Genomic DNA, 24,647 nt, shown 5'->3' on the forward strand with positions numbered 1-24,647 from the left:
ATCACATGTTGAAATTATAGGAAACCCACCTTTAGTATGTAGTACCAGTATGTGTACATTATGGGAACCACTGTTATCAAATGTTTTGTAAACTTTAAAAGGAAGTGACACTGATTAAAAATACATAATACTGCAGTAGCACTGGCAACGCTGTAACTTTACAAAGAAGTATCGTTATAATTATGTAATTTGTGATACAAAAAAGAAAATTGATCCATAAGAAACTATACTGTATACTAAAAGTGAATTTCACTATAGAAAAAAATAATAAAAACAATATATATTCCTGTTTCGGGATTTTAATTTGGCAAAATCTTGTACTATTTTTTAAATTTTACTTTCGATCATTTAATTTGATCAGGAGTGTACATACATAACAAGTGATTAAAAAAATACCTCAAGCATGGCCATTGAAGAAAAAGATAAAAAATATTGCATGTCTGGAATTAATTCGGACAACAATCAAATCTGTCTTAACCAACCGTCACCTAATGACATTTCTAACATATGATCCAAAAAATTTCAGATTTAGGGTGGCTGTGGAATAAAATTTCATGTCTTATCTAATACTACATGTTTTAATATTAGCTATATGTTTGGCTAGAAATTTATGTGTGTGTAGCACTGTCCCTTTATTCCTTCAGTCTTCAACTATGTAATGACATTTTAATTATGTACCTCTTGGTTCTTAGCACAGCCTTTAAGTCTACAATTGCCAGCTTTCAGGCTGTGCTAAGAACTAAGAGTTACATCATGATAATGTGCCATTACACAGAAGAAGACTGGAATACAGAGGTTGTACTACACACAAACTAGTTTCAGCTTGTGTCTTCTCTGTAAAATATTTTTCTATACAGTGTCTCATGACAGAATTTGCCAATCTAACTAAATATTGCTGAATAGCTACTGAAAATCTTTGCCACCAACAAACACTTATTGGTAATGTATCTTGCTTTATCATTTTGCTCGTGCTCTGTAAAATTTAATCTTGCAGGCAATTACAACAATTTTAGGTCACTGTTGTGTAACCTCACAAGCTGCATAATTGTTTTGAATTGGTGATTCATTGTACTATGATTACTTTACTCTAGTATTCCAGCAAAGCATTATAAAATTTGTAGAAATCATTGTTACCCTTTATCTTTAAATGCTCCCAAATCAAGCTATTCTTAGTGTGTGTCATGTCTGCTGACGGCTCTGCCTCTAGATGGTAGCTCAAATACAGTTCTAAAGTGCCTACGTAAATGAACAATAGTCTGAAAGTAAGTCTATATCAGGTGTTGACAATGCAGCAAGGCAATTTAGTACCCATGTAAACATTTAACTTTATAGTAAGATTATTATTTATTGAAACTTTTAATGTAAGTGAATCCTACAACATTTAGTGAATATCCCTACTTGCAAAAGGTCCTGTAACTAATTACACAGATGAATCTAACATTCAATTTGGCATTGAAATAGGAAAACTACAGTAGCTGAAAAGAAAACAAAAAGCTATCGGCATGTCTAAGAACTCATGGTTCTAATCAAGAGTGTGAAAAAGTTTCCAGAGTTAACAACTCCAATCATTATGGCATGGTTAACTGTAATGTATATACAGGTGAAGATGCTAAACTAAATTCTGTATATACATAATGGAAACTCAGGAAAAATTGTACATTGGCGCACTTAGATTTCAACATTCAATTGATTTATGAAATCATTTTCCAGTCCTTTAAGTTTGTTATAACAAGATATTCATTGAAAACATTCATTTTGATAGTACATTGTATAGAATGAAGTGCACAGTTATGTTTAAGTGATAGGCATATACAAAACTAAATTAATATTTACCAAAATCACTGTCTAGGAAACCTGCCATCAAAACAGTTTTCTCCCTTATTACAATGATGTTTAAAATAGTCAGAATCAAGAACAAATGTACAAGGAAGTAGTTGCTGCTTACATGTTGTGATCTATAATACAATGAAAGCATTACAATAATGTGAATAGTAGTATTTCCTAACCTCTGGTGCTGGTGACCAAAGAACCTGACATCTACTTGATTGTCTTCTCTTTGTAGGACTTTCGCAGGCCAGTAACCAAATCCTTTCATCTTTGCCCATACCAATTCATGATTTGGCATCTAAAAAATAAAATGCATGGTAAAATTATCTGAATTAACCTATTTAAAACATTAGATTCCAAAAAATAAATAAATAAAATAATATATGGATAAAATATAGAGCAGGAGCAAAGAGCTGATCAGGTTAATAGATAAAAGATGTTTGCATAATAAAAATAAAAATTATTACTTTTGTTTTCAATTTGTTTTTTACTTGTCGTATAACAATTAATTAAAAAAAAAAACCCATTGGTATATCAAGAAAAAAAAAAGCACTAATGCTGTGAAAAAGTATTTGCCTCAATTCTGATTTCCTCTATTACAAATTTTTGACACTGAAATGTTTTTGGGTCTTCATCATAAATCTATCCTACGTGTACAGACAGGCAGATAATATAAGAGGCAAAGCTGAATGACTGACTCACTCATCAAAAAAACACTATTTTACGTTTAGCTACAAACTTGAAATTTGTAAGGATGATAAGTGTATACCTACTGGCCTAAATGTATGAAAGGTCATTTTGACATCTCAATATTTATGGGCAAATCCCCCTAAAAAAAGAAAGACTAAATACCCCAAAATCTCAACAATGCCTTAAATGATTTGATTGAAATTTGGTGATGTTGTATGAAAAGGAAATTAGTTGAAGCACACTTTTTATTTGTTAATATTTCTCATTAATAATTATGCTCTATCCAGGCTCCAGCCTAGCAGGATTATGCAGATTTTCTAACTGATTGATGGAAAACAATGGATCAATCAAAGCTCCCTGGCATTTAACAAAAGGCAGAGATTTTTTTCAATTTTGTTTTTTAAATGCTGCCAAGAATAAGTTATAAAATTGTGATTCACATTAAGAAATGTTTTTAAAAATATATATACTGGGAAAAACAACTAGTACTTGATACAGTGCCTTAGTACAAGTAACACTATCTCAATGTACATCACAAGCAGAAAAGTACAGTGAGATTACATATACTTTTTACAGCTTTAGTGCAAGCAGTCAGGAGCCTTAGTCAGTGGTAGAAACTCAGGCTATAGTCTTGGTGTAAAATAGGGTGTTTTAATTTATTTTTTTTCTTTTTAAAAATACATATAAACTCAAGTTATTTGAAAAAAAGATGTTCCACTGAAACTGAACAAATAAAGAATTAGTACTGCTGAGTATTCCAAAACTGCACATAAAATTAAATAGATAATAAAACATAAAAAATACTTACACAAGGGTAGCAAAACCAGCTATCAGGCCGTGCATTTGAAAGATAAAAACAGTTTTTGCAAAGCTGCAGCTCATTAAGCTAGAAAGGAGGAAAAACGCTATATTATAAAGTTATATTACTTGTTAAATTAAAATGATGCCATTTAAATATACTTAAATATACTGAAACAAACTAGGTTCCTTGAAATACAAAGCAGTGGCAGGATATTATTTCTGAATTAATGCCATATAAAAAGTCATTTATAAAATTTACAAAAAAAAAAAAAACATTTTCATAGTCATCACATCAAATCTAGTTCCCAATATTGCTTTCTTCCTAATAAATTATCCCCCCTCCTTTTTCTGTTTCTAGTCTTTAAAAGGTTTTCTCTTCTAATCCTAACTGTCAAACAGTTATCCTGCTAACCACATTCTCAGGGTTCTATGAAATTCTCAGGGATAATTTATTGGTCTCCTTAGCATAACAAAGATAGTTTAGTAACGGGGCAATTCAATTACAAATTCAGTTGGGCCAGTTTTTCAAACCAAGACATTTAACTGGGTTTTTCCACTTTTGAAATAAAAACAAACATTTGCTCACATCTGACCCAGACACATCTCAAAGTGCATAAAACTAAAAAAAGTGCACAGAATTAGCAATAACACTTGTTTACATTTTGAAATAAAATAAATATTTTGGTCATATATGACCCAGGCATATCACATTACATTCAACAGAATAAAAAAGAACTATCAATACTATCAAAGCTATCAGTGCACCAACTTAAAACAAGTGATAACCATAACTAAAACACATGAATACAACGTATACTGCATACTGAGGGAAGATAGTTTTTTTTTTTTTTTTTTTTTTAAATCACTACAAGTGACTAGCAGTGCCTTTTTTAAAACAAATAGGTGGTGGTATGCATATGTTGCACTTGGATCAGGTTTGAAGTACTATGAAGGTATACAGAGGCTGAGAGTCCTAGCGCTACAAGTTTGTTTATTTGGTGAAAAATAACGTTTAAAATTTGAAATTGAGTATAATAATAATAATAATAATAATTCTTTAAATTTATATAGCATTTTACTCACTATTCGAAGTGCTTTTCAAACTCTAGCAGGGAGGGCTGGGGACACAAACCCATGATCTCCTTGATGCACGGCAGCAGCGCTACTATTATACCACCTCCGTAGGGTACTGTACTGTATAATATTGTGCTTGATAGTTTAAAATATCAAGCACAGAATTTCCAAAATCGAAGAATATTAACAACAAGTTAATAACAACCTCTACATTCTAAACAAAGTTATGTGGTCCTGCAAAGCAAACGATACTTAATTTAATTGAGTTTTAAAGAAAATTTCAAACTTTTTCCATGTCTTCATCAAATATAGCCTTTCTAATTCGTTTTTTGCTTTGACTGCCTTATAACATCCATGAATCTGCAGGATCAAGTGAAAGTTCAACCGATCATATGAAGAGCTGAGCCACTTGGAATTTGCTTCTAGGCCGCATGTGGCCCACAGGCCACTGTTTGAATAGCCAAAGATTAAGCTGAACTTCCACTGACAATCCTCTTTTGTATTACCCAAAGTCAGCACAGGTAGCACCGAATGATTAGTCTTAGAAGGTAATCTTCTCTAGGCTTGATCATTTCTTATCTAAAAGATGCACTCATACACGACTTAATACAACAAAAGAAACTTTTGTGATTACTTACAATTTTTATTACTTACCTCATGACATGTGTCACTGTAAAGTAGTTTAGCTACTTCGGCTTCGTCACTATTAACTGCAATAAAACAAGCTTTATGTTACCTGTTTGAACAATGTTACATCTAAGCTCACATTTCATAAGAATTCATAAGCCTTCAAAAAAACGGTTATTCATATACTGAACTAAAATTGAATTTACACAATTTCATTGTATTTCTATTGCACTTATTGGGTTGAGTAGATACGTCCATTTAACAGAATTATCTACACTGTTATGGAGCTGAATAAACTGTTTCAAACGCAAGACAAAACCCTTTTTCACTGTTATAATGTACTTCCAAGTGCTTTCATCATGATCAAAAACAACTTGAACATGCTTGAACTCATTTCATGGTCAATTCATTGCGAAATATTTTTTATTAACTTCATAGTCTTAGGTTTCAGGGCACTGATGGACAGGAGTCTATACTTGGCAGCACTGTTAATCACAAAGCCCACTCATACACAACCATACTTACACTCAGATATGTGAAAAAAATATTTTTAAAAACTGACATTTCTAAAAATATGCATATGCTCTTCATGAAATCTGGAAATTCAATAAGAAGCAAATTATTTACACCCCTAATATACCTACATTTTTTAAAAAAAAACTGATTTGTAGCATAGTGTGTGACATTTAGAGAGACTGATGCACACAGGTAAATTAAACAAATAATCATCTATCCTGTGAAAAGAACTGTGTTTAAATATGTACTAATGTTTATCATCATGTCTGTCTTTAATAGTTTGTGTCTTGTTAAAATGAACTTTTTGAGGCAAAAACTATGCATATCTCATCCTTCATAAAACAGAACATTTTTCATTAGTAGCATGGTTAAATAATAAAAAAAAAAAAATACACATACATCACAGGTAAAACTATTTGTGTCACAGGGGTATGACACTCTAGAATACATTTTCTAAAGGTTGCCAGCTCTCTGGACTTGTTCCCTCTCCCTATGCATGCATGTTTATGAACATTTTAATTTTATATACTTATACCACAAGTAATGAAATAAGCAAAGACCTACATTGAAACTTGTATGTTTTAAAAAAGGGTATCTGAATGGGTGAAATGCTTTTTTGCAAGTGAAAAAAGTGAACCTGCAAAAAAACCTAACCTTGACTTCCCAGGGAAGAAACTAAAATTTAAAACATATACAGTATACTGTAAGTACAGTCCATAAATGTCACTACTACTTTCTGTTTTGCACCAAAAACTTCAAGAAGAAGCGTGTCTCTATCATAAGCCTAACGCAAAAGTTCAAAACTACAGTAATCCCTCCTCCATCGCGGGGGTTGCGTTCCAGAGCCACCCGCGAAATAAGAAAATCCGCGAAGTAGAAACCATATGTTTATATGGTTATTTTTATATTGTCATGCTTGGGTCACAGATTTGAGCAGAAACACAGGAGGTTGTAGAGAGACAGAGAAAAACAAACAGTCAAAAATCAATACGTGCCCTTCGAGCTTTTAAGTATGCGAAGCACCGTGCAGCATGTCGCTTCAGGAAGCAGCTGCACAGAAGATAGCAACGTGAAGATAATCTTTCAGCATTTTTAGACGAGCGTCCATATCGTCTAGGTGTGCGAACAGCCCCCCTGCTCACACCCCCTACGTCAGGATCAGAGAAATTCAGCGCAAGAGAGAGAGAGAGAAAAGTAAGTTGGGTAGCTTCTCAGCCATCTGCCAATAGCGTCCCTTGTATGAAATCAACTGGGCAAACCAAATGAGGAAGCATGTACCAGAAATTAAAACACCCATTGTCCTCAGAAATCCGCGAACCAGCAAAAAACCCATGATATATATTTAAATATGCTTACATATAAAATCCGCGATAGAGTGAAGCCGCAAAAGGCGAAGCGCGATATAGCGAGGGATCACTGTAATCGCCTTGGTTCGTTTATGAAAGGGACAGCTTTTACAGAATTGCTGATTGACATTATCTATTAAGTAATCTAAAATCACAATCATTTTTTTTACCCAAGAATGTAAGTAATCCCTAAATATTCTATTGAATATATACTATTGAATTACAAAGCTAATCAAAATGTCTATATTTAGTCTGCATGATCTGAAATATACACAAAAATGAAGCAGTTGTTTGATGAAAAATGCAAACAGTAAAGCAACTATAGGCAGAATCTTTAGTGAAGTGAAAACAAGCTATTCCACTACCCCCAAGTAGTTCTGGGAGTTCCTTAATGAGTTCCTTCATTTTTTTAATTATTAATTGTAACATAAAATAATAATTAAAAAAATCACAATAATACACTGCCTGGGCAAACAAAGTCACCACCTGGATTTAACTAAACAAATAAGTTAGAGCCTTCCATAGGCAGAGGTGTAGCTAGGGTTTTCAGCACCCAGGGACAACTGAAGATTTCGCGCCCCCTCCTGTTTGCCAAAATGCAATGGGGAAGTGAAATTTGGTGCCCCCCTGGATGCTACACTCGGGGACAGATGTCCCCCTTTCCCCTTTAAGCAGCTACGCCACTGTCCATTGGGTAAGTACTGCAGTGATTAATATGTTTCAGCTGGCAGCACGTGATGCAGTGAGTAGCTTCTCATTTCTTAAACAACCATGTTGGACAACACATCCTGTGGTCGTGGAAAAGATGTTATGCTGTTTCAGAAGGGTCAAATTAATGGCCTGCATTAAGCAAGGAAAACAACTAAGGAGATTGATGAAACTACTAAAACTGGTTAAGAACTGTCCAATGCAGTATTAAAACCTGAGATGATTATGTAGTGAACCATAATCTTCGAAGAAGAAATGTGGTTGGGGAAAAAAAAAATCTTGAATGATCATGATCAGAGATCACTTGAATGTTGGTGAAATCAAATTGTGATACCTCAACAGTAGAACTCACTGTCATCATCAAATTCTTCCATGAGAACCCTGAATGCAATGAGGACTGATTGAGGTCATTTATGTTAGGTATAATGCCTAGAGGGGGCTGGGCGGTCTCGTGGCCTGGAACCCTTGTAGATTTTATTTTTTTTCTCCAGCTGTCTGGATTTTTTTTTTCTGTCCTCCCTGGCCATTGGACCTTATTTTTATTCTATGTTAATTAGTGTTCCCTAATTTTAATTCTTATGTATTTTGTCTTTTTTCTCTTTCTTCATCATGTAAAGCACTTTGAGCTACATTATTTGTATAAAAATGTGCTACATAAATAAATATTGTTGTTGTATATTTTAATAGTGAAAGTAAGAGCACTTCCAGATGCAAAATGCAAAGAGAACTGAAGGTATTGAGATTAAACAGCTGTGCAGCCTTAAGAAAACCACTTATTAGTAAGGTTAATCTGAAAAAAATGGCTTCAATTTGCTAGGGAGCATTAAGATAGGACTCTGGAAAAAAAGGTCATGTGGTCTGATGAGTCCAGATTTACCTTGTTCCAGAGTGATGGGCACATAAAGGTAAGAAGAGAAGCAGATGAAGTGATGCACCCATCATGCCTAGTGCCTACCATACAAGCCTGTGGGGACAGTGTTATGATCTGGGGTTGCTTCAATTGGTCTGCAATGTTATGTGCCCAAAAAATTAGGTCAACTGACAACCTGAATATGCTTAACAGGTTTTTATGTCAATGGATTTTGTCTTTCCTAATGGCACAGACATATTCCAAGATGACAATGCCAGGATTAATCGGGCTCAAATTCTGAAAGTGTAAGACAGGGTACATGAGACATCATTTTCACACATGGATTGACCACCACAGAGTCCAGACCTTAACTCCAGTGAGAAACGTTGGGATGTGTTGGATAAGACTTTACACAGCAGTATAACTCTCCCATCAATACAAGAACTTGGCAAAAAATGAATGCAACTCTGGACAGAAATAAACGTTGTGACATTGCACAAGCTTAACAAAACAATACCACTGTGAATGTGTACCATAACCAAAGATAAAGGTGGTCCAATTAAATATTAAGAGTGTGTGACTTTTTATGACTATTCTTGTCACAATTTCAAAATATTGTGCTTGGATTCTATAATGGTCTCTGTGGAGTTTACATATGTTTTCTTTGCTGGCATTATTTTTCTCTTCTGGGCTATTCCTTCTTTAAATCCAACTTTAAATTGGCCTTGTGCAAGTGCAAATGTTTTGTAGTAGACTTGCACCACATTCAGAGTAAGTCCTGTCATATACTTGATGCTATCAGGCTTCAGCTATTAGTGAACCTTTATTTTGATTAAGCAGGTCTGAGAAGAAATATTTTTTTTCCTTACAACTGCCATAGCTAAGGTATAATTAACAAACTAAGATGGTAAGAACATATAACATCAACACAAATAACTTCAAAATAAAGTCTGTGATTGTCAAGACATGACCTATCATCAGCTAATATATTTATCTCTTTACTCATAAAACATTGGAAAGGAATAACAACATACTGAGCATGTCTGCCGGTTATACTCTCAGTAGTATTCATAAAGCAGCACCTGCTGCACAAACAGATATGTATTTTCGACTTGACATACAACGGGAAAGAGGTCCAGCTTGTCACATTACCATATCTAAAAATGAGCTACAATGTCTCCTTGTAAGTAATGAGTCAATTCTATTTTGTTTTTTAATATGGACTGGTCAGCAGTATAGGTTTTCTGGTTCTGTAACAGATTAATAATAAACAGTAGTTGCACAAAGCTGTCTCTGCTAACAAAAACAGACAGTGTAAATTGTGTCTGAAAATGGTTAAGTATTTCTTTGATAAAATATATTCCTATCTACTGGCAAAATACAAAGTTTGGGGAAAAATATGTGGCAGTCATCCAAACTACTGTGGCAATTCTGAAGGCACTAGTTGTACATTAGGCTGACTTGAAAAGTGTAAATATTATTCCTTTATGTTTTGTTTTTTTTTTACTTGAAGCAATGTTTCCTACACAATTAGTGAAAGCAGAGCAGAGAGGGATACATTAAGAGACAACATTGAAATGTATTTTAAGTTACAGAAGAACAAAATGTGAAAAGAAAAAAAATATCCACTCAGTGGTGTGAACTTTTCTATATTAGCTCTGCAAAAGAAATAGGTTCTAAACAATTTCTAAACAAAATTGCACTTTATTTTGAAAATAACCATTTAAATAAAGTGGCCCTATATAATAATATTTAACTTTTTTAACTTTAGGATTGAGGACTTTTGATTTCAGAAATTTTAATTTTGGATTTCTAATTAAAAGGTTTACAGGGTCATTATTATTAGATGTATGTTAAAATCACATAAAATGAAAAAAAAAAAAAAGATAAAAAGATATCTTTCTATGCATGCTTTTACATCATTTCCAAAGGGTGACTACTATAGCAAAATTAAAATAAATTTGTATCAAAAATTAATTTATTTGGGTTTAATATTGCACACACGTTGTTATAAGAGAATGTCAAAACTCATAGCATAACCGGAGAATAGTTATTTTTTATCCTTGCCAAATAGTATGGAGTAAGAACATTAAAATGTGCAAGAAAGCTCAAAGTTAAGCATTATTTTAAAAAAGTGGCTAATTTGAGAAATATCAAATAAAGACCGACATGTAGAATTCTTCTCAAAAGTAGTTAATTAATAGTAGTAATTAATACATTGATACTGATGAGCTCAGGTCCTGGTAACTATAATGTGGCCTTGTCAAACCTTTGCTGATCAAAATGCCCTTAATAATTACAGAACAATTTCTAACCTACTTGTCCTTTCTAGAGCCCCAGAAAAATAGTAACATCGCTACTTCAGTCTTACCTTAAACATTACTACTAATATTTGAAATGTTTCAGTCTTTACATCTCCTCAACACAAGACATTAATGAAGTTGTCACAAACATTTCTAAAATTCTTAAGTGCAATAAATGTTATGCTCATAATGCATTTAAAATTATACATTTGTTACATACAGCATTCTGTCAAGGAATTACAGTATGTGACTGTATAGAGATAGTTTAGATAATACTCAATGAATTGCCTTCAATATGTACCAGTATCTGATGACAGACAGTACTTGGAAATTCTTTTATGAATACTGTATAAATATGGGATCCTATAGGGCTCTTTACCAGAGTCAGTACAGTTTTCTCTTTAAACTACACCATCTACATGCAAAATCCACACAGACAATAGAGAGATTGGTTTTGAGCCCAGGACAGGACGTGGAAGAGGTAATGCTAAAAACTATATTACCATGTTTCACATCAACAGAAGACATTATTATAAAACATAATATTCTCTTTATTTAACTCATATACAGATACACTCAGATATACTCATCAAACTAATGATGTTTGTTCCATTGTGTGAGTTTGGGTAGAAAATTCTCTTAAGAGTAACAACATACATAATATTTACCCAGAGAAACATGATTAGTTTTGCTGAATGCTCACATAATTAATAATATAAATTCAAATGTTTCTCTCACCTCCATATAAAATTGCTGTATTGTGTACAATCAACTGGGCATCTGCTTTGAACTCTTCAAAACTTTTGTACTTGCCTTCATTGACATTCTAAATACAAAAGAAAAGAGTGCAAAAAAATGTACTTTTTCTAACTTGGACTGCATAACTGTCTTTTTAAACTTTGTATTCGATTTGACCACAAATTATTAAAGTATTGTAACTTCTATTAACATACAGTATATTTATATTAAAATATACCGAAAGGGTGGCATAAAGTAAAAATGAAGCATTTTTATAGCCATTAATATAACAGGAAACTAAACACAAAAAGGTATTTTCCTACCTCCTGTATATTTGAAACCTCCAGTGGTGTGTAGATTAGTCTTCTGTACATTGGATGCTTGTTATCTTTTCCTTTTTTATTCAGGTCTACTGCCTGCATGGTTTATATAACATAAAAATACAGGTGCATTAATTTTCCCCAATACAGAAAATAAAAATATTCATAAAATTCAACAGCAGGACAATCACTACATCTGCACAACAACTTTTCAGCAGTATTTAAAACTTGTTGTATTAAGTCTCAAATTACTGTGAGGACTCAAAGGATGCAACCTAATCATTCCAGTTTTATCACTGTTTCTTGGTATTCGTATGTGTTTTTGACTTAAAAGAACAAAACTGATTTCTACAGATTCAGCTTTAAATGACTCCTTTGAAGAATCAGTGCGTCTATACTCACATAAATCGTTTAATCTATAACAAAACACATGCAGTTAGTATTCCAATATAATGCTTACTAATTTTATTCAAACTGATGCAATTATTCTTTGAGGTTTCATTTTTCAATGTCTAAGTTCAGATTTATTACTTACTTGCAAGTCTGACAAATTTAGCACTCAATTTCCCATTAAATATCTAAGATGCAATTATAGAAATTATGAACTTTTATTTTTGAAATAATCTTAATTGTAAAACAGGAAATTAAAAAGTGGACAAATAATATTTTATTATAATATTTAAACTATAAGAAGCAGTGAAAAAACATGATACATAAAATATACTATGTAAAACATTTTTATAGTTAATGGTGTATTACCTACCCTTTCCCTCATGCGTTGCACTATAAACCGAAGATACTTGGTCATTTCTTGCTTATTAAGACTCTTCTTCTTAGCACTCTGTTGACAAAGTGAGAAGAATTTTGTTAATAAAAGTAACTTATTAAAAACAAAAACAGCATGAAGAACATTGAAAAATGAGTTAACTACAATATTTAAAACAGACTTAATATACACTTGCTTGTTACACGTAAAACTACTAAGATACGGTATAGCGGAAAGTAACAAAATGTCCAATATGTGAACAGAACGTGGAAATTTTCCATCCAGTATGATGGTCAAGAGCTATTTGATGTTACTGCTGTAATTACACTCTTTCTTTATTTTCACTCACTTCTTGTTTAGTGAGATTAATGTTTTGATCAATTAATAAGCAGTGGTTGAAATATTTGCTGTTTTTGAGATCACAATATGTGTTTTCACTTTCTTCAATTTGAGTCAGACTGCTACTTTTAAAAGGCTCCTATAAAAGGACTGCTTTTCTTTAAAAATGTATCCTCTTTCTTGGGTAAACCTCATCCCAATTGCATTTTCTGGTCCTCAGACAGGCAGCACCAGATGTGTCAAAGAAATGCATACCATATATTTTTCTCTACTGACTTAGACTAGCTTCGTCCATAAACTGTCTAACTTTCTGCTATAATGTTTATAATGTTCCCCTGGAAATGTGACTCAAAAATGGAAACAGACAAACAGAATTCGTGAAAAAATACCAATACCACTTAATACCAATAACATTTCCACATTAATTATTCACAGTTCATTTATAAGGACTTTAAAAGTTCTGCCTTTTCTATTTACACATAAAGCCTTCTACATACTTAGAATGTTTTTTACACTTCCCACAGTGATGAGAATAGTGCCAGTAGACTAGTGAACATTTAAAATGTGCACACTCTTGTTTGAAATATAAGCGAAAACACAGCAGGTGAATGGGAAAAACAGTCATACTGTTCTATGCTCTATCCTGTTTTTTTTTTTTTTTTTTTTTTTTTTACTGCTAGGTCTCATCTATTATTGGGAGTAATACATATTACTAAGCTTTTAGTGATGCACTTTAAAAAATTGTTTTTCTTCATTCATTTACTTTATACTCTTCTAATCAATCAAATGTACAGGATTTTATGTACATTTATATTTCTGTAATTCTATTTGGATAAATCTGTTTGCCAAAAAAAAAAATCAGTGATCATTACAATTGCACAATCAAATGTTTAATTTGCAAACATTTCAAGACTAGCAGGTGCCAGTTTATACCAAAGAAAACCATTTCCTGCAACTCGGAAAACACTAGAAGAATGGTAACCCTGAATTGGTTTAATTGGCTTTGATACTGGGCACTGTTTCAGTATTTGGTAGTATCAAGGGAGTACTAACTGTATGTAACATGTTTGACTAATCAAGCAAGATTTTGCCAAGGATCAATTCCTGTAGTAAGAAGATATGGAAAAAGATGATCTGCTGACGCAAACCCTAATGGGACCAGCCAAAAGAAGATGATCAATTCCTGTAGTATTATTCGACCAGTGGAAAGCATTTCTCTACTTACTCTATGATAATGTCAGCAACTGTACTGTATTTTGAGACTTTGAAATTCACTTCTGCACAAAGCATAAATTAGCCTTCAAGTGCATGATCAGTAGGACAATGCACTTGAAGTCAAACCTTCATAGGTTATTTAATGCAGTTAGGGATCAATTTGGAGTAACACTACAGAGACAGACAGAGGCAGTTTACTGCACAACTATCTGAAACTGACAACCAAGTATACTATTGCTTGTCTTACACTGAGCAATTTTTCCTTCTTTCTGTGGCTGAAAAAAGCACAGGTAGAGAGAAAAATGTGTATGTCTCTGTCTGTAAAATCAAAATTCTATTAGAATTTTAATTACAAATTCTTTGTAAGTTTTTCATGAACTCTTCCCTTTAAAGAATTGTGCAAACTATATGTGCAAAAATGAAAGAGCTATTACTTTAGAGTAGTACATGGTTCTGGGACACTGTTGTAGATCTTCAGCAAGTTTTCATAAAATCAACAGCATTTTAAGAAAAAAGTTCAGAATTTTAAGCAATTCCAAGTTATTTTTTTTCAAAATCACAGTGTACATTAATTTGTCATAGAAAATTAACATGCCTGTGTTTTAGTTTAAAATGGGATTCCTTGGGCACGAATCCAAATGTAAAGCAAAAGCCTTAAAACTTACAGAATATGTGCACTTTGAGGTGGAAAAAGCGTACCATACACATTTCCGATGTATTTTTATGACAACGAAAATATATTAGAAATAATATACAGTGATCCCTCCTTGATCACGGGGGTTGCGTTCCAGAACCCCCCGCGAAAGGTGAAAATCTGCAAAGTAAAACCATATGTTTATATGGTTATTTTTATATTGTCAAGCTTGGGTCACAGATTTGCACAGAAACACAGGAGGTTGTACAGACAGGAACTTTATTCAAACACTGCAAACAAACATTTGTCTCTTTTTCAAAAGTTTAAACTTGCTCCATGACAAGACAGAGATGACAGTTCCGTCTCACAATTAAGAGAATGCAAACATATCTTCCTCTTCAAAGGAGTGTATGTCAGGAACAGAGAACGTCAGAGAGAGAGAGAAAAGCAAACAGTCAAAAATCAATAGGTGCTATTCAGGCTTTTAAGTATGAATGTCAGAGAGAGAGAGAGAGAGAGAGAGGGAAAAGCAAACAATCAAAAATCAAAAGGGAGCAATGTGAAGGTAGTCTTTCAGCTTATTCTTAGAGGAGCGTCTGTATCCTCTAGGAATACAAACAGCCCCCCTGCTCACAATACATTTGAGAAGTTTTATTTAATACCTAATACGTGCCCTGATTGGGTAGCTTCTCAGCCATCCGGCAATATCGTCCCTTGTATTAAATCAACTAGGCAAACCAACTGGGGAAGCATGTACCAGAAATTAAAAAACCCATTGTCCGCAGAAACCCGCGAAAAAAAAACATGATATATATTTAGATATGCTTACATATAAAATCCGTGATAGAGTGAAGCCGCGAAAGTCGAAGTGCGATATAGCGAGGGATTACTGTATTGTATCACCGATTTTTGGCACTATTTTTTCTGAGCTAAGTATACATTCTGCTTGCTTGTCTATTTAAAAGTGTCTGTTGTGATAGGAGTTTTAATTTAAACAAGTAAAATAGTATGAAACCATGCATGTGGTTTATATAAAGACATATAAAGAAACAAGTACCAAACTATAAAGAAACAAGTACCAAAGTCGTAGTGAATGGAGCATTTAAACACCTTAACACAAAAGGCTTAACAGAAACGCATTTTCTCTTCTTCGAGCACTAAGGGAGGTGCCAAAATGTACAGGAAAAAAAATGAGACTGGGTCAAGGACAAGCGAAAAAGTTGAAATACCAGATAGAATTCTTACCTACCAATTGAAGTCCTTACATTATTTAGATTTGATTTTCCTTAACTGTCAGTCAGCAATACCTAACAAATGCTAGTGCAGTGCTGAGTCACTTCATCAAATGTACAAAATAATGTCCTTTATTAAACAAACTAAAGAAGCATTAAATAACAAACATACTTTCCAGACAACATTGACATATTCCACATACATCATTTACTAATATAAGCAAGTCAAAGCTAACAGCTGTCACATTGCATTGCTCTACCCTGAACATCAGTTTTTAAAGGAGAATATAGTAATCTTGAAGACTGAGGTTTTTAACACATGCTAAGATCCACTTCACCAAGTATAAGCACTCCAGCTTACATTTGTGCCAGTCACTCCCATAATGTTCTGAGTCAATAAAAATCACAGGGAAGCTTCAAATCAGTCATTTTCTGTATACTGCTGTCAAACACAAGAGCAACAATCACCAATTACTCTGCTTTGTTCAGTAGCATTGAAGCTAGATGGCTTGTTTGGAAAAAGGAAAAAATTACTTTCAAATAATGGACAGATTATTGGGTCAAGTGAAAACAACGTACCTTCATCTAAAAAAGGAAAATACGATGACAATTATATAGTGTGTTAAGTCCTCATTCTCAGCACTGATTGGTATCAACACAAAGTATGGGGCATGTTTGCATGTGGAAAATTATATCAGAGTCGGTCTATCATCTATCACTCCGAGAATTGAGACACTCACTCCCAGAATTGAGAAACAACCGTCTAACCTCTCCACCCCTTAAATAAAGCTGGGCTTCCAGAAAGTGTACCTGGACTACCAGGTTTGCTACGTTGCTAGCCCAATAGACTCTCATATGCATTTACAACTGCTGGTTCCATAATGATATGACATCATGACAATGTAATATATTGACAGGTGCATAAACATTTAATATAGCTACTAAAGATGCTAAATTAGTCAAGAAGGGATCTCAAACCTCTGTTCAGCACATCTATAACACACATAAAGGTTTAATAAAAGACAAACCATTCTACATAGTCACCTTTCTCACAATTCCATTCCGACAAAGATCCTGGAGTGAAGATCAGAAAAGATCCATTCAAATTTACACTATTAATTTCAGAGATAGTTCTTGATTCTAGATTATAAGGTTACTAAAGAACAAGTTATATAAAAATGCAGCATGTGCATATTGCATACCATACTGTATATATGTTGCATTCTATGAATGCTGTTTTTTGAGTGCGTCTTTAGCTGGTATTGCATTATCGCCAATATTTTGATGATCTCTGTGGAGACCTGTGAGAATCAAATTTATTGTACTATGTACTCATCATAATAAACACGAACTCAAAAAAAATCTAGCCCTAACCACTGGAAACGCTAAAAATAACAACTGCACTATTCATAAGCCGATCGAAGGTTGCTGCGGAGAAAGATGGGAAATTATGTGAACAGTACTATTAGACTCCTTATAAAATGACAAAATAAAAATATTTAATTTATTTCCTGAATTATTTCCCGCTTGACAGCATCTTTGCACAATCAAGATGCACATCAATGATTGAGAATACTCTTGCTTGAAAAAAGAATGTATTCATTAAGTATTAAGGCTTTTTTATATTTGGATGTATGGACTTTGATCCCCATTTTAAAATGGGAATACATCCATTACATTTTTTTTAATTTATACAAAAAAAAGTATCACTTTAGAACACAATTTTCCGTAGAAAATAAATGTACTGTGCACCATCAAAATAATGTACACCTATGAAAAAATAACTTCTACTTGAAAAGCACTAAACTTTAACACAAAGGCCTAAAGTATTTTATGTAGGATGATAAAATTCATAATGTTTGGAAATGGTCTTATAACTCGGTCCATGCTGCTCAGCAGAAATAGTTCCTTCTCAGAGAGATAACTGTAAACGTCTGTTGTCCTTGGCACAGTGGTGGCAGAGTCTTGAAAGGTTTAGATAAATTTGTCAATGTTCTGTAACTAATGGTAGTAACTAATGAAGTGCACATTATTACCAGAACATAACAAATTATCTTAATTAATACAGAAGCAGTAGGAGCTGTATACATGGATTCTGAATGTTAGATAATTCTGAGTTGAAAAAATAGTGATAAAGTAAAATATGCTCTATGTTGTTTGTCACCTTAGTTATGTCTCAATATGTAATTTGATAATTAAATTATAGGGTTATACCATGTTAAGAGGAAGCATGACTGTATTACTTGTAAAATTGTATGGCTATGTGCTTGTGTTTTATGTTTTCCGCAAGCTGCCCAAGAAGCAGAAAGATCAACAAATGCAAGGTTGACCCCTAACAGGTGAGGAAGTAGTGTATTTATTACAATTAGCCATCGAAATTAATAATAAAGTATTAAGTTGTGCCTATCATTACACTTATCCCAATTCATCAGAAGTGATTCAGTTTTTTGTAAATCATCAATCTGGTTGAAACTACACAAGTAAATACAATCAAATTCAAAAGCAATATAGGTCCATGCTTACATTTGGAAAAAACCAAACATCACCAAACAAGGTTATTTCAAAATGTGGGAATAGGTAAATAGAACAATTATGGTTAAGGAAGAAGTATGGCCACAGGTTTAAAGCAGCTGCTTATTGTCAGATTGGCAATAATAAAGCCTTCAAGCCACAACAGCCCTGATGGACTAAGCTTGCCCATTCTAGCAATAATGAATGTCTGCTAAATGATCCTGAATTTGCAGAAAAAAAGTAGGCATGCCTAGATAAATTGTAGAGCAACTGCAATGAGCAATACTTGTACTAATGAACTATGTTAACTGCTACAATTTAAAAAAAATCTGCTAAAAGAAGGCATTTATCCTATTCTTTCTTGTCAGGGACTACTAACGTTGATGAATACATGAATTGTGATAAGCTGTCTAAATGTTACCAAAAGTATGGAAAATATGCAGGGCCAGATGTTATCTCTTATATATATTTCTCTTCTGGTTCGTCCTGCTTCCACTTCAAAACCGGTCCCGCCCACACGCAGCTGACACGGCATTGCTCGATTCCTATTCATCGACTTCCATGTCATGCACTATACTGGCCTGCTGAGCGTAATACATCCAACAAGTACTCGAGGAGCTGCCACAATGGTAAAGTAGCTTTACCACCTTTGCGAGAGCCACCTGTGTCTTTACAACAGCTTCTTACACAGCAAACATCAGAAGCTAAACATTATCGTGAACACATTTGAGAATACAACTCTTCTCTAGCGTTTGCTTCCATGGGTGCACAGATAACTCAACCTCCTGGCCATGGACCATACTGTTTTAAAATACACAGGCAAATTTATCACCAAATCTCTCCACTATACGCTAACACTTCTACCTCTCCTGGATATGGACAGTTGTATGTTTTTGACACAGCGGAAGCTACTGCAGTACGCTTACAAAATAAAGCAAACTCTGCATGCAGCGAAAATGTACTTCTCAAGCTAGATTCCATGCTCAGAACCATCAACCCCTTCGCTAAATCATACAAACACAATTTTCGTCGGAGAAGATGGCGAAATGCCTGCCAAAAGTGACATTTGCATCTATCCCATACGCAACTCCTGTAAACAGATTTCCATGCTCAATATGAATTGCAATCCTATGGTTTACCCACTTTTATTCCCTTATGGAGACATTGGCTGGCACAAAGATTTACAACATGTTCCCGATAAAAGAACCGCCAAGCAAATAAGGCTTATTCAATGCCAATTTTACGCGTACAGATTAGCAATGAGGAATACATTTAGTATTTTGCACTCCAGTGGCAAACTATTCCAACAGTACGTTGTAGATGCGTACAGTATGTTAAAACAGAGGGCGCGCGTCTCAACTATCTCAGATTACATCAACAAGATCGGCGCGTGGAACTATTAGACGCACTGTAAGCAAACACTGAAAATAACAACGTACGTGTAGGCAAAATGATCATATTACCATCCACGTTTCCAGGAAGTCCAAGATACATGCAACAAAACTATCAGGATGCCATGGCCGTAGTACATAAATTCGGAAAGCCTGATTTATTTATCACTTTCACATGTAATCCTGCTTGGCCAGAAATTCTACATGCACATTGCGTCTTTCAAGAGGTATTTATTTCTTCTTGATTTCTGAATTCCTTTCTCACCGTTTTCCGTTCCTATTCTTACACCGCCATATGTTACGGCGGGCATTGGCTAGTATATAATATTAAGCGCTCATTAAAAACTAATTTTAGTTAGGCAAAGTTTAATTAAGCCTCATAATATTTCTGCTACCTTTTCATTTTAAAAAAAATTCTGTGTCATCTTTAAAAGCTTGAAAGTTTAACTAGTTTATTGTAAAGAAAATCTAGTACAATTGTGAAATGACCAGACATAGAGATGGATGCTAGAAACTTCCTGCATGGGATGTAATGTACTATGTGTGGGCACTGTTAAGTTAAAAAGGTTTTATATATTAAAGTCTTGCAAGTGTTTCAAAATGGCTGAAATGAAAATGGTAAGTAATAAAGCATCTGCTTTTAATTTACTATTTCTTTACGCAATAAGATCTTCAATTAAAATCTAATATTAAAATGTATCCTGAATGAATACCTAAAACAAAATGTTCACAGTTGTTTAACTTATTATGTATTGGTGTGCAATAACCAGTGCAATATGCAAAAATAAAATTACCCATTGGGCTAAACAACATATGTAATGTTTAGCAACAGCAATTGCAGCTAGACATTCCCGATACATAGTTGAAAATCTGTCACAGGCCCACCCTGCAAAAACGCTTGAACTCTGGGACATTTGTGGTTTTGCAAGCATTAAGTGCTCATATTTCAAGTCTAGCTGTAACGTCTCGCTTTGGTTTAAAGTCTTGATTTTGACTACACATTTCATAAATTGAATTCTTTTCCTTCAACAATTCTTCTGCAAAGTAACTTCAGAGTTTTTTAGATCGTTGTTATGATCTAGCTATCTTTCAGTTTCAGTTCACAAATGGATGAAATACATCAAGAAACCTTTTACTATACTGCTGTGCTAAAGCATCTTCAAACCATAAAATAATAACTACCATACCTTAAATATCATATTCTTGTTCTGAAATGCAGTAATTGCTTTTCTCCAGATAAAACAAAGCACCCCTTAATCGAAAAGATACAACACTATTTCATGATCTGTACAGAGAACATGCAGGTGCATTACAGCAAATATGAGGATAGCATTCACGACCTTGTTTATGGGGTGGGCAGAGATTATTTCCTGTAACGTCGATCACATTTTCTCCTCCAGTGTTTTTAAGATGAGGTCATTAAACCTTAGCGAGGTAAAACAGACCTATTGATCTTTTCATGCTTTTTCTAGGTATCTTTAAGATCTAATGGGATAATGAACCACTTGCTTATAGGATGATTCAGGCAGGAAAGTCTGCCAAACTGATACAACTTAACAATATACTCTCTTACTGTGGTTTGATGCATTCTTAAGGCTTTAGTTTGTAACCTATTTCAGAATGATAAACAACTCAAGTAAATAGGTTGTTAGGAATTTCTTTAATTACAATATGATGCCCCTCTAGAATATGCACAAATTTTAAAGATTTATTTTAAATATTGCTAAACTAAATAAGCCTTTTTCAGGCACTGCTTAATACATTTCTACAACCTAAGAAAATGTCAGGTCAGATTTACAGTTAAATATACAATACTGTTAGGGGCAAACACTAATGGTATTACATTATTCATGATGAGCACATTGTTAAATAAAATTATATTACATCACTACATAGAAAATACTGCCCTGTTTATAGCGGAATGTAAGCTGATTTCATTGAACATCATGAAGCCTAGTTAAACTGCGATCGCTTCTCAAAAATTACAAACGTGCCAATAAGGTGGTTAATAAACAACAATGTACCAATATTTTTCAAACTGCAGCATTGCTGAAATAATTAATTACCAAACCCTGTCAAGGTCCCTACAAGAAGTACTATGCAACTTATTTGTATACAATAAAGCCTAAAAATCTTACCTTTCTCTGTGATAATGTAAACTATTACTCTAAAATATCAACTTGAGAAAATATTTTTTCAGCAAATAAGCCACATTTTCTGGAATTTATTGAACTACCTCTCCATGCAAAAGATTAAAATGTGTCATCAAAAAAGAAGCGAGTCAGCCAGATTTCAGTATTTAATATGATGGTAAACTGACACATATGACAAAATGTAAAAGCTCTCAAGTTTTATATTCACTACTTCTCAGCAAGGCTCATATCACCATGATTGTTGATTAGCATTATTATTTCGTGGTAATATGTATGTTACATTACTTAATAGGCCTAGGTAAAAACATTTATTTTTCCGATTAATCATTATTTTTAATTTAAATGATTTGATATTGAATCTTAAAGTCTCAAGATCGATCTTGTGAATCTCTATCCTGCTCAGTTACTACGTGTAGATTTTTGCTTATCTTCATTTTTGGTGTCTGATCCAGCAGATGTCACTAATGTGTCTGTTAAAGCTTCCCATTGAAAAAGCGCTTATATACCTCATTTAGAATGAGATGGACCTGGCTGCAGGTTGGACTGCATAAAATGGTGCGTCCTCCTCAACATTGAGTAGTGACAGACACTTAAATCAAATGTGTGGATGGTGCATTGGTAAAGAACAACTGGATAAAAGCAAAGCCATATTTAAGCTGTGCAACTCAGAAGTTAATTATAGTTGTGACACAACAAATTTGAAAAATCATTTATACCAACATCACCCATAAACGTAATCTCAGTCGACATCCAAACAAGTAGAACCTAAACAATCTACACTGGTTACAATGGACAGTTCCAAGCTTCCATTTAATTTGCCTTGTGCCCAAGAAATAACAATCTATACCAGTTTTTATCTGTAAAGATATGAGAGACCCTTATGAAACAAGGGCTTTCAACAAATGATATAGGTTTTGGAACTGCAGTATGCTATGCCAAATAGAAAGCAAATGAGTGAAGTTATAGTACCCAGGCTTTATGAGGATCTTCAGCAAAAACATGTCACGGCTCTCAGGTTAGCAGAGAAAGTAGCCCTGACTTGCAACAGCTGAATGTCTAGGGTAGCAGATTCATACTTTGACAATCACATGTCACTACATTAAAAATGACTCCGCACCTGTGGAAGATGTGTTGCAGACAAGCACGCTGTAAGCCCGTCACAATGGGAGCAACCGCTGCTTATAAGTAGAGCTGCTGAGATGGCTAGCTGTTGTTCCAAAAATGTTTCTAGCACTTCCAATGCACTATAGCATTGCATGACAGAATCAATCATATGTTTGAGTGTTTGCAAATTCAATAAACGTTGCTTCTCTTTAAGCACGTGGCTATCTGTATTGCTAAGGTGGAAAAAGTTTACAATGTGCCTCACTTGACCGAGCAAGCAAGCAACTGTTGGAATTTTCATAGCAGCCTGCAATACCAAATTGAGCATGTGCGCCAAGAAGCCAATGTATATATCTCTATAAGTTGTATCACACGAATCATATTTGTGGCGTTATTAGTCACGATGGTCGTTTTCTGTTCATCCAATGCTCCTGTCAACAAGCATCAGCACTAGGCCCTCATTTTAAAACGCTTTGTTTTTGTCTGAAGAGTAACTGTAGAAAACTTGTAGAATTACATATAGACAAGAGTCTTCCCACTGTATCTTTAATTTCGAATAATTCATGATTAATTTAAATGTCCAACAGGGGAATAAATTTGGCTAACAGTTTAGTTAAAGGGTGTTTACATGGAGATTCATAACACAGGAATAGGTTATTAAATAACATTTATTACTGAAGAAAAAGTGTTTGATCATTTTATAATAATATTACTCTCAAGTTAATATAGATGTTTTATAAAGTAGATTCCTTTGCATTGTATGTGTGGACTCTAACGGGGCTATACATGTTAGTTAAATTTTATATATATTTATTTTTTAAAAAGCAATGATATCTTCCAAATACAGATATTAACTGTTCATTACTAATCAAGTATTTCTTCTTAAATGTCATTCCATGCTTATGTATATGTTATGAAGTCACTATGTAGACACCCTTCAAATAAAGTGTTACTGAAATTTGTCACATTATACAGTGGAACCTCGAGATACGATCACCTCTGTATACGAGAAATTCAAAATACGAGGAAAGTATGAGCGAAAAATTCAGATCTAAATGCGAGCATTGGCTCGCGTAACGAGCCACGAGCCAGGCTGTGGGTATAGGTCTCAGCTTAGCGAGGGGGCGTGGTAGCAGTTGCGAGCCGCGATCTGCGGTGTCTGCGTTTCTCACTTAAGTGCACAGGTGGGAAACTGCCCACATCCATGATTGTTCCTGTGGCTGATGGGCTGCAGCTGCCATGTCCTCCCCGCATATATAGAGAAGCGCGAGCCGGTTAAGGGGGAGAAGAAGTAAAAGAAAAGAGAGGAGAGAGAACGGAGGTTGCGGCAGGCAGGCAGGCAGGCAGGCAGGCAGGCAGGCAGGCAGGCAGGCGGGCAGGCAGGCAGGCAGGCAGGCAGGCAGGCAGGCAGGCAGGCAGGCGGGCAGGCAGGCGGGCAGGCAGGCGGTGCGGGAGAGCGAGCGTGTGCAGGCTCGCGTGTAGCTGAACAGTGAGCTGAACAG

The 24,647-nt window shown here is 34.3% G+C and overlaps 1 protein-coding gene across 4 annotated transcripts in view; it reads right to left on the reverse strand.

Annotated features, from left to right (window-relative positions):
* zmynd11 (zinc finger, MYND-type containing 11) overlaps positions 1-24,647 on the reverse strand; it is a 141,021-nt gene that overhangs the window by 26,835 nt on the left and 89,539 nt on the right. For all 4 annotated transcript variants that reach the window (XM_028804132.2, XM_028804131.2, XM_028804134.2 and 1 more), the window contains 6 exons: positions 12,564-12,641; positions 11,804-11,896; positions 11,481-11,568; positions 5,047-5,102; positions 3,326-3,403; positions 2,007-2,125 (listed from right to left, as the gene is read on the reverse strand). In XM_028804132.2, coding sequence (XP_028659965.1) covers positions 2,007-2,125; positions 3,326-3,403; positions 5,047-5,102; positions 11,481-11,568; positions 11,804-11,896; positions 12,564-12,641 — 512 coding nt within the window. The remainder of the gene's footprint in view (positions 1-2,006; positions 2,126-3,325; positions 3,404-5,046; positions 5,103-11,480; positions 11,569-11,803; positions 11,897-12,563; positions 12,642-24,647) is intronic.

The sequence above is a fragment of the Erpetoichthys calabaricus genome, chromosome 6 (assembly GCF_900747795.2).
Source record: "Erpetoichthys calabaricus chromosome 6, fErpCal1.3, whole genome shotgun sequence".
Classification (NCBI taxonomy): domain Eukaryota; kingdom Metazoa; phylum Chordata; class Cladistia; order Polypteriformes; family Polypteridae; genus Erpetoichthys; species Erpetoichthys calabaricus.